This window comes from Falco naumanni, chromosome 10 (assembly GCF_017639655.2).
Source record: "Falco naumanni isolate bFalNau1 chromosome 10, bFalNau1.pat, whole genome shotgun sequence".
Taxonomy (NCBI): domain Eukaryota; kingdom Metazoa; phylum Chordata; class Aves; order Falconiformes; family Falconidae; genus Falco; species Falco naumanni.
In genome coordinates, this window is record NC_054063.1 from 8,232,206 (window position 1) to 8,246,949 (window position 14,744).

The 14,744-nt window shown below is 41.8% G+C and overlaps 1 protein-coding gene across 2 annotated transcripts in view; it reads right to left on the reverse strand.

Moving 5' to 3' along the window:
- SCUBE2 (signal peptide, CUB domain and EGF like domain containing 2) overlaps positions 1-14,744 on the reverse strand; it is a 39,426-nt gene that overhangs the window by 20,193 nt on the left and 4,489 nt on the right. The window contains exons 4-11 of one of the 2 annotated variants that reach the window (XM_040609245.1): positions 9,514-9,639; positions 8,996-9,112; positions 8,040-8,129; positions 6,297-6,413; positions 5,185-5,307; positions 3,268-3,384; positions 709-831; positions 89-205 (exon numbers count right to left, since the gene is read on the reverse strand). In XM_040609245.1, coding sequence (XP_040465179.1) covers positions 89-205; positions 709-831; positions 3,268-3,384; positions 5,185-5,307; positions 6,297-6,413; positions 8,040-8,129; positions 8,996-9,112; positions 9,514-9,639 — 930 coding nt within the window. The remainder of the gene's footprint in view (positions 1-88; positions 206-708; positions 832-3,267; positions 3,385-5,184; positions 5,308-6,296; positions 6,414-8,039; positions 8,130-8,995; positions 9,113-9,513; positions 9,640-14,744) is intronic. The other variant, XM_040609246.1, reaches the window with a different exon arrangement.

Consider the following 14,744-nt stretch of genomic DNA (forward strand, 5'->3'; position numbering starts at 1 on the left):
ATTGTCTACTTCTTGGGGCTTCCATGAGAGTTAGGAGGTTTGGTACTTTTACACTCTCTACAGAATCATATGCTTGGTTTTGACTTACCAGAAAACGCTTGGACATCTGAAGAGCAGCTTAAGAAGCATCTATCACTCCCACCACTCTTACTGCAGTGCAGCAACACCTTGGGTGACATGTTATCAGGCAAGGGACCCTTTGTCTCTAAACAGGATAAAACAAATACTCACAGAAGTAAAACATCTACGTACACACTACCAATAAATCAGCATGCAGCTGCTTTTGTAGCTGGTACCTGACAGCACCCACGCAATTAATATGCTGTCTAGACAGAAAATCGAAGCAAAATAAAATCGCTGAAAGATCACACTACACAAATATTTCCCTTTCAGGTAAAGCTATCATTAGCAAACCTCATGCAGAGAAACAAAAGGAAACAGAAGAATGAGCTAGATAAAAGCACAGGAAAGAAAGTATCAAAATCCCTCAAAGTATCTCCTGTTTTGGGGGTTTAGGGGTCTTTTTCGCTTGTTTTTACCAGTTTCAACAACATCAGTACCATCATGACCCACTAGTAAAGCAAAGCAGAATACTGGGAACAATGACTCACGCCACTTAACTGGACAGATCAAGACTTTGGGATTTGAGTATAACCACATGGCCATCAGACACATCAGGAGCAGAAATGTATTTATTAGGCACCTTACCAACACAATCCTTTTTATTCCAGTGTAATTTGTAGTTGGAGTGACACAGGCATTCGTAGTCTCCCAGCGTGTTCACACACAGCTGTTGGCAACCACCATTGTTGACACTACATTCATTAATATCTACAAAGGAAAGGTAAAAATACTTTTAAGAAGTTACTCTTGCCAAACTTCTGTACTCTAACTCCACTAGGTAAACACCTACACAAATACTGCTTAGTAGGGTTTGGAAAAGATCTTAGGAATGCTGGACACCCACCTTGAAATAGTTTTATTTTCACAGAAATCCTCTGATAAACATCAAAACTGATGTTTTGTCATCAGTTGTTGTCAGAGGAGAGATGTTAGGTACATCCTTACACCACACTATTAAAAAAATCCAGCCTCAGCAATATGACAACAAACTACGTCAAAGAAAAGGAGACCAAATCAAGTCTGCATTGCACTGTGTCTGTTTCATTAATATTTCTAATTTGGAATAGAAACAGACAACATGAGCAGGATTCATACTGATCAGTCCTCCAAAGTGCTCAGATAGATACAACTACTCAGAACACTATGTGACTCCATGTGGGTAAATAACACCATTGTATCACCACTGCCCCTTTTAACCAGTTCTCCAATTGCGGAGCCTTGCCCTGCCCAATAAATGCCATCAGGAGGAGAAACTCCTGGCAACACAACATACTGCCTTTGGTGCAAACTTGCACGCTGATGCAGAATATGCCATTCACCAGTGGTGTATCCCAGTGGTCAATACTGGGGCCAAGACTATTTATTCTCTTCATTAAACCTGGATGATGGGACAAGAGTTCACCCTCCGCAAGCCTGTGTATGATACAAAACTGGGAGGAGTGGCCGACACACCAGATGGTTGTGCCACTATTCAGAGGGACCTTGACCGGCTGGAGAAGTGGGGTGACAGGAACCTCATGAATTTCAACAAAGGGAAATGCAAAGTTCTATGTCTCTGCTTCTCAGATCTACCCTGTGACTGCTTTACTTGTCTCCAGTAGCTTTATGGCAATTCTTGTTATACATGAACCTAGAAAGCTGCCACGAAGAAATCTCTTGTGAATTCCAGAAAGTTTGTGCAACCGAGGGTACCCACTTCTACGTATACTTTTCTCAGTAGTAATAAGTTGTTCTTGTCACTGCTGTCCCCAACCATTTGTTCCCCCCTCTAGACAGGTAACAATTTGGTAGAACACAACATGAAACAGATTACAAAACTGAGCTGATTTCAGGGGAAAGACACGCTACTAACAGAACTGAGACAGCAGGCGTAGCAGTGAGCAGCAGAGGAATAATGGAGAAAGAAGGGAACACCTCAAATTGGTACTGCTGCCTAACATACGACAAAATCAGCCCAAATCTTTGGTTTTCGTTGACCTTTTGTCAGGACGCTGCATGCAATGGCAACTCATTATCTGCAGCACTTACTAACTTCTTCCATATAGGTCAGAAGGTGTAGACACAGTATCCCCATCAGCTTTGACACATCTTGTGATTGCCAGTAAATAAAGGCCTGCCTACGTTACAAGGATTAGCATCTTCTGCACAGAAGTATGTTACGAAGAGGCCAATTAGCAGCCAACAGAAAATTACAGTTCCTTTCCCCTGTTCCTTTCCTGGCGGCCACAAGAAATAGAATTAATGCAAAGGAATTCATGAGAAGAGACTTCTTTTAGCAAGTAGAACACATGAACAGTGTTACTCCCCACCCAGACACAGTGATGCTGCAGCCCTGTAATCTTCTTTGGAAAATTTCTAGAGGCAGAGGTTAGAACAGGTCAGGCTCACAGAGATGTCCTAAATGTTATCTCCAAGTTCAAGTGTGCTCCTTCTGCCTCAGAAAGAGGTCTTACTCAGAATTAAGTAGGCACATGGAGTCAGTAACGTCTTGCCTAGAGCTTACACAAAACAGATTTAATTCCACTTCATGTCCAGTTGTTCATGTTTCCTCATGTTAATTGTAGGAATCTGTCAAGGAAATACTTGCACTTGGCATACACTGAGGTTCTGTGAACATCTTTCTCTCTTTCCTTGAACTTTTCTTACAGGAAAGGCATAAAAGATTTAGGAGTATTAATCTTGGCCAACATAAATCAGTGTTACATCAGCTAAATTCCAATCTACGTCACGTGAGGGTCTGACATATGTGCAAGAACAACCTGCAAAACCATAATTTTCTAAGTCATCCAGAGCTTCCTGTTCTTTAGGTCTTATACACTGACTTTTCATTGCAGTCAACGAGACTTCTGCATGTGAAAATTCTATCACATTATGGCTTTCATACCCAAGTGCAAAATGCAATGGTTTGTTCTAATAGTTGTAGGTGCTTTCTGGATGCAGAGTGGGAAGGGGAAATCATTTGAGCAATGACAGAAACAAGCAGGATTAGTTTCTGCTTTTGCTGTGTCTCCATATCATGGCAAAGAGTAAAATTTACTCGATACACCTAGTGCACATACATAGGCTTGTGTCCTTCACAGACACTCATTAGACCTGTGACAACGGCACTCTACCAGCATTGCCTGTAGTCTTTTTATAACTCACCTCCACAATGTGTGAAGCCATAGAGAGCGTATCCTTTGTTACAAGTACACTCAAAGGTGCCTGGATGATTGATGCACGTGTGGTCGCACGTCCGTTCAAAAGAGCATTCATCAATGTCTGCAAGTTTTAAAGGGATACATCAGTATCTTTCAGCCTGATGAGGAAGCACTGGTGAACTAACAAAGTTAGGACACAGAGATGTGCGGATTTATGTAAACTAAGCAAATTCTTTTAAAGCAAATAATGTAACATAATGAAATGACAACTTTTAAAAGAACAATTAGTTTGCCAAACAAGATTTTTCTTGGCAAACAGAAAAAGTGCTACTACATTTTTAACAATTATGTTTAAAAATCTTTCTCTTCTATGGAAGAAAAAAAAATGCTGACAAAACTTTCATTTCATTAGGAAAAGTCTACGTAAGGTCTGAAGAAATAGGTTTACAAAAGAAAGTATTAGCTTTGTTTTTTCCTATAAATGGAAGCACAGTTTCAACTCTACATGAATATGCAGTGTCTGATTTAAGTCTGCTGACAATCATCATGTTCTCCGAGACACATCTGAAGACAGATGACTGGAATAATTATACTGTATATTTAGGCTTCAGTGTCTGCCTCTAAAAGCTGCTGAGATACCTGTTCTCTCCACTGAAAGTTTTCCTTGGCATTACAATCACTTTGCACCCATCTTCTTTGTAAAGCATAGTGTAACAGCCTAATCACGAACTCAGTGAATTGCATGGTAAAATAATAACATTCCCATCACCTTCTAAGACACTGAACGTTTATTATATCACCAAAAGCATCTAAAACTTTGATGCTAGTATATTACGCATGATATGTAAGAATGTTGCAAGTTACAAAAAAGTTCACAACATCATCACTGACACTTTTTTTACATCACTCTTTTCTTGGGCTTTGGCATGCTTCAAGATACCACTTTTGAAACAATCTAGGGAAAGCAAAAGAAGTCACAGGGACAAAAGGGAGATGCAAGTCTTTAAATTCGTAAACAGATTCCCTTAAAAAAAAACCAAAATCAAAACCAACCAAACAAACCACAAACTATCTTGAAAATCTTACATTTTTATAGTAAGTTTGTCCCATATAAATAGTTGTCCTCCTTTGTCAGATTTCAAAAGGACAAGAATGCACCAAAAACCCAGGTGAAAATTATTTTCTGTTGGTCAGTTCAGCTTTCTGAAATTCATCATTAATGTCAGCTGGTTGTCTAGGAAATGTAATTCTTCACCTCCCCAGCTGGCTATACATTGTTACATACTGTAGCTTTTCCAAAACCACAGACCATTTTGATCTTTGTATTTTAATATATTTAAGCATCTTAAACAGGATTGCTAGACTCTATACATACAAACCATTATACAGAAAAGCAAATAGGCTTTGCAAGACCACAGGAGAAATCCATGCCATCCCAAAAGTCAAATGCTCTATGATGTTTTAGGGAATATTGATTCCAGACTGTCTACAGGCCTATAATTTCATAGACCATGAGTTACATCTTTTTTTTCTTTAAATAAGGAACTCAAGGCATCCAAATGTCTCGTTCACTGCAATGGTGAACTAGTGAGTAAGATGGACAGAGAGATACTGTCTATTTTTGCCTGTAAATTATTTCAAGGTAATTAACAGAAGAGGGGGAAGCATTATCCTCATAAAAAGCTTTTTAATATGATGCTGTCTCTGTCGCTTCCAGATAACAGTTCACGGTGCCATTGAACATACCTCCTACAACAGTATCAAACCAACTGTATAAACTCAACAGCTGTTTCAGAAAAAAAAATATCCACAAAATTGAGGCATGGAAATTATTCTGGAGTCCATTATCACTTCATCATTGTAGTAGATGTCCAAACCACCCTGATTTGTTCTACTTCTACTGCCTCTCCACTGCACATACCTTGACAAGACTTCTCATCTGTTAACAATTTAAATCCTTTTCTGCAGCTGCAATCAAAACTGCCAACAGTGTTTTTACAGAAATGATCACAGCCTCCATTACTGGACTGGCATTCATCAATATCTGTAACAAAAAAAGTACTTCAGCAAATAAACGCGGTACTTTCTACATACTTCCACTGCCAGATACAGAAAACAGTCACGTCCAATCAGTTAGAGAAGCCCAGAAACAAAATCTAGCGAGACTACTACAGATTGTAAGGAAGATCAGATCCAGCTTTTAAGAATGATCTGGCCCACTCAGCCCCATGGGAGTGTTATTTGCTTTCATTTAACATATTGCTGTCGGATACATTTGAGTACAGGTATGCACAAAAGACCATTTCTCCAAGTTCTGTTCGGAAACACTTTTGACTTAAATGCTCTCTAACAGGTTTTAGCTTTTTAAACACTCTGTCTGTTTCCTCTTCCTAAGCCCTGCAGAAATCTCAGACAGAGGAGACCTCCTGTTCTTTTCATGCCAGTATTAGAATGAGTTCTTTATCTAATATTAATTGACTCGGGCATGGGGATTCCATTATTTTTGCCTAGCACAACCATGTTAACATCCAGTTACTGGAAAAAACATATAACCTAAATGTCCCGCTGCTCCCTTCCAGTACTCTCATTAGTGCTGCTTGGACGAGCGTAAGTAATTCCACTCACACATCCCTGTTTACACACTGATATATACTTATAAACCCAGCTGACTGCTGTTAAAATAGCAGACTATAGGTCTGTATGCCTGTAAGAACCTACAGCCCTACCCCTCCCAATACCAACCTCTGCTTTACTACAGACCCGTATTACCTCCTACCAAGTCTCACGTATGAAAAATGAGGCTACCTTGGCAGGAAGGGTGGAAGCGGCAAGAGGAAGAACAGAGCAGCAGAGACTGTCTGAACATGATGCACCTGATGCAATGGAAACCATGCGCCTACCCCTAGCTGCAGTCCTTGCCTAGGTCAGATTACACATACCAGCTTTCCTCTGGACACCAGATGACCTTCACTTGGAGATGACTACCTTACAGCAAGGTGTTGGTACGTACGTGTCCTTAAGTACAAAACTCACCTTTACATGTCTTCCCATCAAACTGGAGCGTGAACCCAACAGGACAGCTGCAGTGAACCCCGGTCGATGTATCTTTACACGTACGGTCACAGCCACCGTTATTTACTGCACATGTTTCTAGCCAACAAGATAAAGTTTGCTCAGGGATATTATAACGGTAATAAGAAACATCATGCGATACAAGGCACAGTTCCAAGCACGCTGCTGTTCAACCACATTTACTTCGTATACATGAGCAACTACTAAATACATGTGTCAGCAAAATCCCTGTCTCTACTACATCCAGTTTTTTGCAGACACTCTACAAACTAAGATACTGTCTCTGGATATTCTGTCCTTAAACACAGATTCCCCTTCCTCAATGATTAATTTGTTCCTGTCACTCTGTCTCCTTATGCCTACACTCAACCCTGGCTGATCCTCTGACACTTCCTACCAATGCTCAGACACCTGGTTACAATCAACACTACCAAACCAGTTTTCTAAAATCCCTCCCAACACAACTTCCCATGCTACCTGTGCTCCCAGTCATGGTGGATTACACCACACTGAGTGTTCCTTCAGGCTTATAACCCAGGTGCCATCTCAGTCTAACGTTCCTGTAACTTCCCTCGATGCAAACTGTGCCTAGATCTCACCAAATCTTTCCAGCAAACACCCCTAAAATACAGTTCTTCACATCCAGCTAAACAAAAATAACTCACTCTCTGGCATCCATCCTCTTGTAGTCAGTCTAACCACCTTTTTACTGGCTGGACAAATGCAATTTTATCTAGCACATACCGATTCATACAGCTGCAAAGATAATTTTCTATGTCTGCTTTTCAAAATCCTCTCTTTCTAGCTCTGTCTCCTGGTTTTCTGCAGCATCAAGCATACACTACTTATTCTCAGGTTTTAAGACCTTTACTGATTTATTCCCTCCCAGTCTCTCTCACATTCAACATTGGGAGGCTGTGTCCAACCTCTATGTGAAGACAGAGTGCCTCTTCTTTCTTCCTCTTTGCACAGAAATGCCATTTTTTGGAAAATGAGGCTATTCATTTAGATGTCTAAATACGGATCCAGGAGCTCAGAGCTAGCCCTATACCTTGGGTAGTTTCTTCCTCAACCTCCGTGCCACCTCTGTGGCAACGTCAATACGCACAGTAAATCACCCTTATTGCCTGGAGTAAGGGCTGGTGAGAGGTGGACATCCACTGACCCAGCTGCCCCGAGACCACAGGGACTGGTTCTCATGCCTGTGCCTCCCCAGTAGTGACAGACCCTCAGAGGCTGGCTTTCTGGGCCAGATGTGAACACCTCTAGGAAGAAGAAGATGGCCTTGTATCCTAATATGGCTTCCTAGATGCAATCCACCACTAGACCCAATCCTCTTCCACGTACAAGTACACTTTCAACTGAAGAGAAGCAGGTAAAACACCGCTTCCTCCAAAATCACTTGGCTAAAACTGCAGCACAGAAGGGATTGTACTGCATTCCCACGATGAATTAGACCTGTGGCAACATAGACTACTTCAAGGGCAACTTCCTGACACCTCCTACTGACCATCACAAACAATGTACATAGTTTCTTACACATTACGGAATAATATTATTTCCTTAAAAGGGAGTGGAGCATCTCAGGCAGAATTCAGCCCAGAGCTACGATGGTTATAATAAAAAAAAAAAACAAACAAACCCAAATCTTCAATCTAAAAGGTTTCAGCACAAAGCAAAATAATTGGGAATAAGCACTTTTACCCATAAGCAACCGTCGCTTCACCCTCTTGTCCACATCGGCTCCTGCTGTAGTGTTTCCCTCAGAAATTTCAACAGCAGCCTCTTCCCTCTCTGTAAAGAGCATGAAAAAAAGCAAATGAGTAAGTGTGCCCTGACCAGAAGCTTCATCTGATATCCAGTATGCACACACATGCAAACAGCTGCATCGCATGCTGAATTATCAGTTGGAACTAACTAAGCAGAAATATTTTTTTTTAAAAAGTAATAATGAAAATAACTAAGACCCTTCAGTCAAAACAATGAGAATCCTTTGCTTTTGTTGCTTCCTTGCAACTCATGTTTGCTTCAGTACTCTTAATAAAACAGAAGATGTGCTGCAGATGTAGTGAACAGCAACAAGCTGAAAGAATTACCTGAACTGTCATGAACTGTTCTGTTAAGAGCACACTGTCATCATCTATCATGGACTAATACAAGCACCAGCCACTTATGCTTGACCATTTCTTTACAATCAATAAAAACCAAACTCTTCCAGAGTCTGAAAGGGTTTGTAAATGTTAAGTGCCTTCTTTACTGGACAACTGCCTTGCAAAAATTGTACTTTAATTGAATTCAGAGTTCTAGTTTTAACAGCTGTACGGCTTGGATACACTCGCTGGCTTATGCTATACAAGAAACTGAACCTAAAATATCCTAGAGGGAAGGGAATCTTCTTTGGTTAGTGACAGGCCTTGTGTTTCAGAGGGACCAGGTGTAGTTACGGGCTGTGCTAGTATTAGGTAGCTACTTATATAGGGAAGCATAAGTAGCCTGGACCCAACCAATTCACTCGTGCACTAGCAGGCTTCCTTTTTGGATCCCTTGACATCTTCCAGAAATACTATTATGAGGAGCATTAATCATACACACACAGCGATGCCACACCACTCTAGAGTCAGTCATCAACAGAAAACTACTTCCCTCCACTGTATACTGACCCAGGCAGGTTTTCCCATCCGTATGTATGATGTACTTGGGGTGACATCCACAAATCGGCCCATTATCAGCATCATCACATGTATGTTGACAGCCACCATTTCCATGATTACATGTCACTAGAAAGAAAACATATGTTACACCTCCCAAGTACTTCCAGCACCTTCGAAAGACAGTGTGTAATTTTGTCTCCATGTGACCATCCAATACACCTTCCCAACACGCCCCTTGCCCGAAGAACTCTGTTAACAGAGACCGAAATGCTGCAGAGCTCTCCCGCGGAGCTGAACTCCCTACCGCTAGGAATGATGGTGCAAGTCCTGAACTACAGATACTGCAGCAACCAACAGACTGCTGTGATAGCGTCCAGCAAAGCCACTGATTCTAGTTTAATTCAAATGCACACAATTTAGGCACGTCATCCCAGTTTAGCTGTAACATACCAAATCCCATATCACTGCAAACAGAACACTATTTGTTCACTTTGGGAAACCATAAGCATATGCAGAATGTTGCATACAAATGCAGCTCCTCTGGTTCTTGGACAGTTCAAATCCTGGTCGGCATTCACAGGCAACTCCTCCTTTGGGTGTTTCTCTGCAGATGTGGGCACAGCCATGATCTTTATTCATGCAGCTCATGCCTTCTGCAAAACAGGACAAGTGCAAGAGCATCAGCATCCTCAGTATCTCTGAATGCAGGCAACAGTCAAATAAAGTCAGTTCAACACACGCAGAGACGACAGCCTGCTACTTCTGGGAAGACTCTGTAGCGTTAGAACAAGAAGTATAAGCTTACAGACAGGAAAGGCAGGTAGTCCAGTCCTGCAAAGTTAACGGTCCCAAGGTTTCTCCATCTGTGATCTTTTCTGTGCCCATATTCTTTGACTGCAAGGTCAAAAAGCAACATCCCTAGATTTGTGCAGCATCTGCATTATCATCCAATGCTCTCAACTTCATACCAGTGTTTATAAAACCTCATTTCTTTCATTAAAATTGCAAGGTGGCTGATATCTGGCAAGATCAAAGCCTAAAATGAAGTTCTTATCTCTCTGCTTAAAAGAGCAGCCACCAGACACAGGAATGCCTAGGCCAACAGTCACAAAAGTCATCCCTATTTCAATTACTGGCCTACAAAGTAGATTCCCAAAGTCATAAGTACCTCAGCAGTGACCAAGTAGTGACCGGGTAGACATGCACATTGTACGTATGCCGTGTGTCAATTCTCTTTTGTAACTGTTTTGTTTTGATTTTTTTTCTGATTTCAATAAATACCTCCCAAAATAAGTCCACTGGGGATTATCACAGCGTTCTATATTTCTACACAACTTCCTGGCTGGACAGAATTTAAAACTGGCCAGTGCCTGTTTTAACCAAATGAAAAAGCAATGTGACACTAGAGACTTCCTTCTTTTTGGTGCACCTCCTAAAAACATCCTATCATTTTTCTCTCTAATAGTTACAACTTGTTCATGCACCAGCACTCAACAACTGCCTGAGTGTCCTGTCTGGCTTTTGCAAGAAGTTAAAGTAAATTAAACAGGGAGAAATTATTCCCAGAGTTACTGTAAAAACTTCTTTCACCTGGCCCCACCGTTCAGCCAAATCAATGCCTTTGCCATTGGCAAGATGGTGACGCATTGTATACACACAACTTAAAACTACACAGCTGCGGGCTGAGTTATCAAATGGGTTCGTTAGACCAAATTAAAAGAATATTTTTTCTTCTAACAGTACACCATAGATTTTTTGCTGAAATATTCTATAGTGCTACAAAACTGGGAGAGAAGACAACTGAATGCTCTCCTCAGGTATACGAAGAACGCACCTTTGCCATCAAATTCTCTGCCTTGGTGCACTTGGCTTTTATAAGACACGTTACACCAAAATGCTCTTTCTCCTTGGTGAGAACACCTCATCTGAGAAGACTAAGTGGGGCACTTTGGCTGCAAGGGCTTAATCCACATTACCTCAGTGGACTTCCGCAGAGTTGAACAGATGCACCACCAGAGAGAGAACGAAAAGGGTGACCATGCTAATGAAAAGGGTGACCATGCTGCTGAAAAGGGGCTGTGTGAACACCCTACGTATTTGTCAAGCTTACACAGCCTTTTTTGCAGCCTCATTACCAAATTAAACAAAACCACTGCGCTGGCAAGCCGAGGTCAGCTTTTTCTCCATTATTCCACTGCACTTCCATCAGGTCCTTGCTCTGCACACGACTATTCCTGCTACCTGAAGCACAAGCTACAGTACCCTTTCTCTATTAAGACAGCCTTCAGCCACAAAAGAATGGATATTGCAGAGCCTAGATTATTCTGCTCTACTGGCTTCTTGATTCCTTTCCCACAGTGAGGACTCCAGAAGTCTAGCAAGACAATGACACCTCAAATCCTGCAGCACAGACACAGCCCAAGGAGCCCACAGAAAGCTGTCATCCATTATTGTGCTGACGCTCAAGGAAGGGGACAACCCATCAGGCCACAAATTAGCTTCATTAACTCCAGTGTTTCTGTGACATTTCTGTTCTTAGCATGCAATACGATTTGGACTGTTAGCTCAGAGGTGTTAGAAAGCATTAAGAGAATTAGCAGCTTGGTTTCTGTTAAAGTTGCCCTTTTGTCTCTATCAAGCTCTGTTCAAGCACGTACTTTGGTAAAACAGACAAAAGGTTTGGTTGCTCCGTTCTGAGCAAGCAGAATTCAATCAGGTCTTCACAGAAAGTTAAAACTGCCCTTCCCAAACCAGGGCACTTTTTAATGACAATGTAACCATTGTGTAACAGGGCACATGACCAAACCCACCAAAATCTAGCTGACCCAAAAGACAGTGCATAGAAGATACCTACATCCACACATTCTAGCTTTTACTATGAACCTGCTGCTTGTTTCCAAAGGTGGTAGAAGATTTCCATTCAGCACCATTTTATAAGGTTGTATTAAAGAAATGTCTGTAAAACCGCAGCTGCTGTGTGACTGCAGACTCCTTCATGGACAAAGTCTCCCAGGTCACATTGCTCCAGAGCTGTTGCAATGGCAGACCATGGTCCAGAACCAAACAAATTTTGGTCAGATCCCACCACATGCTTCCCCGACACACAATTCCTCTTGCAGGAGGCCCTGACTGACTGACACACAAGTGTCTTGGCATGGATGAGTCTCTTGATCACCACATTCACAGCCAAGAGAGCAGAATCCAGTGCCTGGCTTAGCAGACCCCAAGCTGGTCAAGTCCCTTCTGATGACTGGACCTTCACAAAGTTACCCAGCAAACTTCAGTGAGATCCGAGCACTCCTCTCACCGGCAAGATACAGGCAAAAAGCCAGCCCTGTATTCCCCTATCAGGTCATGTTAAATCAGTATCTTACATTATGATCTGCGTTTAAATCTTTGTCTTTTTTACACAGAAGATGTGGGGACACCACCATCCATCAGCTAAGAGCATTAAGGCTCCATTTAGGGAACATTCAAACAGGCGCTCAATAGGACAGAGGGAGAGGATACAACTGAACAAAGAATTACCAGAAATCCTCAGAGGCACCCTCTAAGAGCCAAATGGTGAGATCATCAGCACAGCCAGCAGCACAGGACATCCCAGGAACACTTTAGTCTTTTTTTCATGCTTTCTACACCCTTGCGTTAAGGCAACTTTTTCCAAAAAGCTTTCTAGTTACCGCTGCTCTCCACAGTTGGAAGGACTCTAAAAGCAACAGCTGAGATGGTCCCCTGTGTACGAGCTTTCAGTGCACACTGTGATGTCAAATGTGGCTTTCAACTTGCAGGTCCAATTCACTCCCATTGATTCAGCCCAACAAGCAGATAGCTATGACTGTGAAACACCACAAGGGAGAGTAGCAAGATTTATCATCCAAAGCAACAGCAGCCACCAGATGAACTACATATTTACTCACGAAAAACTCTTTTCCTTCAGATTTTTGTGTTCTGTGATATGGAGCAAGTTAAACTCAGAAACAGGCTACATGTGCACGGCTGCCCTGCCAGCTGCTGTAACAATCTCCCAAAGTAAATCCATTCTCCCACACACAGATGAAGAAGAGCTCATTCAGAGCAGACAGGCAAGGAAAAAAAAAAGACCATGCACAACTTCCCAAGGACACTCTGAGTTACTGTAGTGTAAAAGCAGGGGCTAGACAGAGCTAGCAAGCCCCTCAGAGCACCTCTGTGCTTCAGACCAACACAGTCATATCAGATGAAGCATCAACTTTATGAAACTCTCCTCCAATACCTACCTGACTTTGAGTCCCATGTCACAGTAGGTGACATGGAACCCAGAGAATAATTGCAGATAGACTTGGAAGGCCAGACAACTCCGGGTTCCCCCATTACACTGGTCATCAGGAGGAGCACAGCAGCCCCAAACCTCTCTGTTTCTCCTATCTCCACTTGTTTTCTGTGTATGTAAAGACCAGTTTTGCAGACCACCAGGAAGGTCTGTCAAGTATTAATGTATGCACTCTTTTCATTGGCGTGGGAGACAGGGAAGGAAATGCTCCCTTATATTATAGATAAGAAGCAAAACTGAATGGATGGTCTAGACAGTAGGTGCCAAATGCTGTTTCGATCAATGCTGTGAGGTCTCAGAACTTACAGAGTATATACAGAGAGATGTATACACAAGACAGAGAACAGAAGACGTAGCGATGAGCAGAAAAGCAGAGAACAAAGTGAGTGGAAAGATAAAGCAATGAGATTTGGCTTACAACAGACCTGCCCACCCAAGAAAAAAAAAAAAAAAAAAAAAAAAAAAGTGGGGAATCCCGTGGAGTACTTCTTCACAGTAATGGTGGGGAGGGGAGAAGGAAACAGTCATAGCATAACAACTTGAAAGAATGGCTTTTAAAGACAAACAAACACTTGTGTATTTCAGTATGAAGAAAAAAAGCATTTTAGACAAGAACAGTAAGGGTTTTTTTTCTTAAGGCTGGTTTCTATAAAATATATTTCATTTATAGTTTTTAGGAAAAAAGGCATCTTTTTTCTTGTCTTGCCTTTCCTCCCCCCCCCCCCCCAAAAAAAAAAAAAAAAAAGACTAAATCAAATGAAAATTTGGTATTATGAGTATTACAGAAAAATGGCCTTTTTTGCTACAAGTTAAAAGAAATTAACTGCATCTTTAAAAATAAAGAGAACAGAGAGAGAGTTCCAAAGGTACAATTTAGGGAACAAATATGAATGACAGGAAAATGCTGCTGCTGTTAGTTCGGGAGATTAGAGGGTACTCCAGTAGCAGCAAATAAGAATAGAGTTGGAAGGTTTTTCTTCCCTTTGCATCAGAAGGAGTTAAGCAACTGATTTTCATCCTTAGATTCATCATCCATGGACACACACACACCCCCACTGCTAGCAAGGCAACACGAAGGGAAATGCCTTGCCTACCTCTGCAGCCTTCCTGCTTGTCCCCACTTGTCCCCACACCTGGCTCAGCTCCTGCAGTGGCAAGCTGAGCCGTGGCCTGAGAAATGGCCACGCATCAGCAGACCCCTGTGAGACCAAACCCAGTACCAGAGAAGCTGAGAATACAAATTCTTAATTCAAACAAAAGATCAGTTCAGCTACGTCAGATGACAGCCACCTCAGCGCACTCATCTATGGATGGCCATATATGTCTAGAAATGTTGATCTCTTCACTATGGGGATCTTCAAAATGAGATTTGTTTATTCATGCTCAGATTCCTCTTATAATCATGCCAACGATAAGCCATAGATTAAAGAAAGCTTTGCAGCTTTAAAT